The sequence below is a fragment of the Myotis brandtii genome, unplaced genomic scaffold (assembly GCF_000412655.1).
Source record: "Myotis brandtii unplaced genomic scaffold, ASM41265v1 scaffold986, whole genome shotgun sequence".
Lineage (NCBI taxonomy): Eukaryota > Metazoa > Chordata > Mammalia > Chiroptera > Vespertilionidae > Myotis > Myotis brandtii.
In genome coordinates, this window is record NW_005372102.1 from 2,305,051 (window position 1) to 2,306,260 (window position 1,210).

At 62.9% G+C, this 1,210-nt stretch overlaps 1 protein-coding gene across 1 annotated transcript in view; it reads right to left on the minus strand.

Moving 5' to 3' along the window:
* WHSC1 (Wolf-Hirschhorn syndrome candidate 1) overlaps positions 1–1,210 on the minus strand; it is a gene marked incomplete at its 3' end in the record, with an annotated part of 63,660 nt that overhangs the window by 5,232 nt on the left and 57,218 nt on the right. The window contains exons 14-16 of the mRNA XM_014533459.1: positions 1,049–1,205; positions 729–934; positions 242–345 (exon numbers count right to left, since the gene is read on the minus strand). Of these exons, the coding sequence (XP_014388945.1) occupies positions 242–345; positions 729–934; positions 1,049–1,205 (467 nt within the window). The remainder of the gene's footprint in view (positions 1–241; positions 346–728; positions 935–1,048; positions 1,206–1,210) is intronic.

A 1,210-nucleotide genomic window follows, 5' to 3' on the forward strand; every position in this document is an offset into this window, starting at 1 on the left:
CGCGACCAGACGCAGAGAGGAGCCTGGACCAGGGCCCGATGACCGCTGCCTGGAGCAGATGCAGGGCCACGTTCAGCTCTGGCCCTGCTGGCCACGCCCTCGGAGCGGGCAGTCTTTGGTCCCTGGGTGCTGGCTCAGCCCTGCCCGCCCCTCCGTCCTGGGCACAAGGACCGGCCGAGGCCACGCGTCTGCTCTCCCTGTTACTATCTGCGCACAAACCCCCCCCCCCGCGCGCGCTCACCTTGATGTGCTTGTAGGGCGGGGGCTTCCGCTCGCTCTCCTGCGTCTCTCTGGCTTCCCGCTGCAGTTTGATTTCACGGAAACGAGCTTCCGCTTCTTGCAGTGCTGAAAGGTCAACGCGGTGGGAGGACAGCGCTTGGTCAGCGAGCCCACCTGCCCTTCAAGCTCACGGTCCCCTCCCGCGGCCCCGGACCGGACCGGCGACACCCCACACTCCGCGTGGAAGCGGGTTGGGCGTCTGTCCCCTGCGCTCGAGGCTGAAGCAGGCAAGCTCCCCCCACACCTCCCTCTTAGTAACAGCGGCAAGAAACTCCTGCAAACCAGCACTCGCACTTCCCCGCGTGAAACGAACCGCACCCCCAGGTCACAGGAATCCAACCCACTCTGGGCCCCCACGGGCCAGGGTCTCTACAGAAACCACACTTTCACAAGCAGAAACCAGGGCCTGCCCCGCGCCCCTGGCCTCACGGCCCCGGCAACGTCCGTACCGTTTTTGAAGACTCTGCCGATCCCGCTGACCCCCTGGTAGCGGCTGCCCCGGTCCCCCTCCATGTACGGGAACACTCGAGCCTGATGCGTCCAGTAATAATCTTTAGACCCAAAGAAAAACACAGGGAATTCTCCAATCTCGTGCTTCATTTTCTGAATATTTGGGGGGACATTTTTGGGATGGCAAACTTCTGCCGGCCACCATCTATTATAAATATTAAAAAGAGGGTTCACAGACTCTTCAGAGAGCGCGGCGACCGCTCCACACTGCAGCTCTGCAAAGCAAACACACGTGAGGGCGGGGGGCTCCGGTCCCAACCTGTAGTTCCCGAGTTTGACCCACACGATGTCCTGGTGGTGCAGCCTCTTCCCCGCCCGGCAGTCGTTGCAGAACCAGCTGCCGTCCGGCATGTCGATGCTGAGGCAGTCGGGGTGGAAGGCCGCCGGGCAGGACTCACAGCACAGCAGGCTCCCTCCTGCA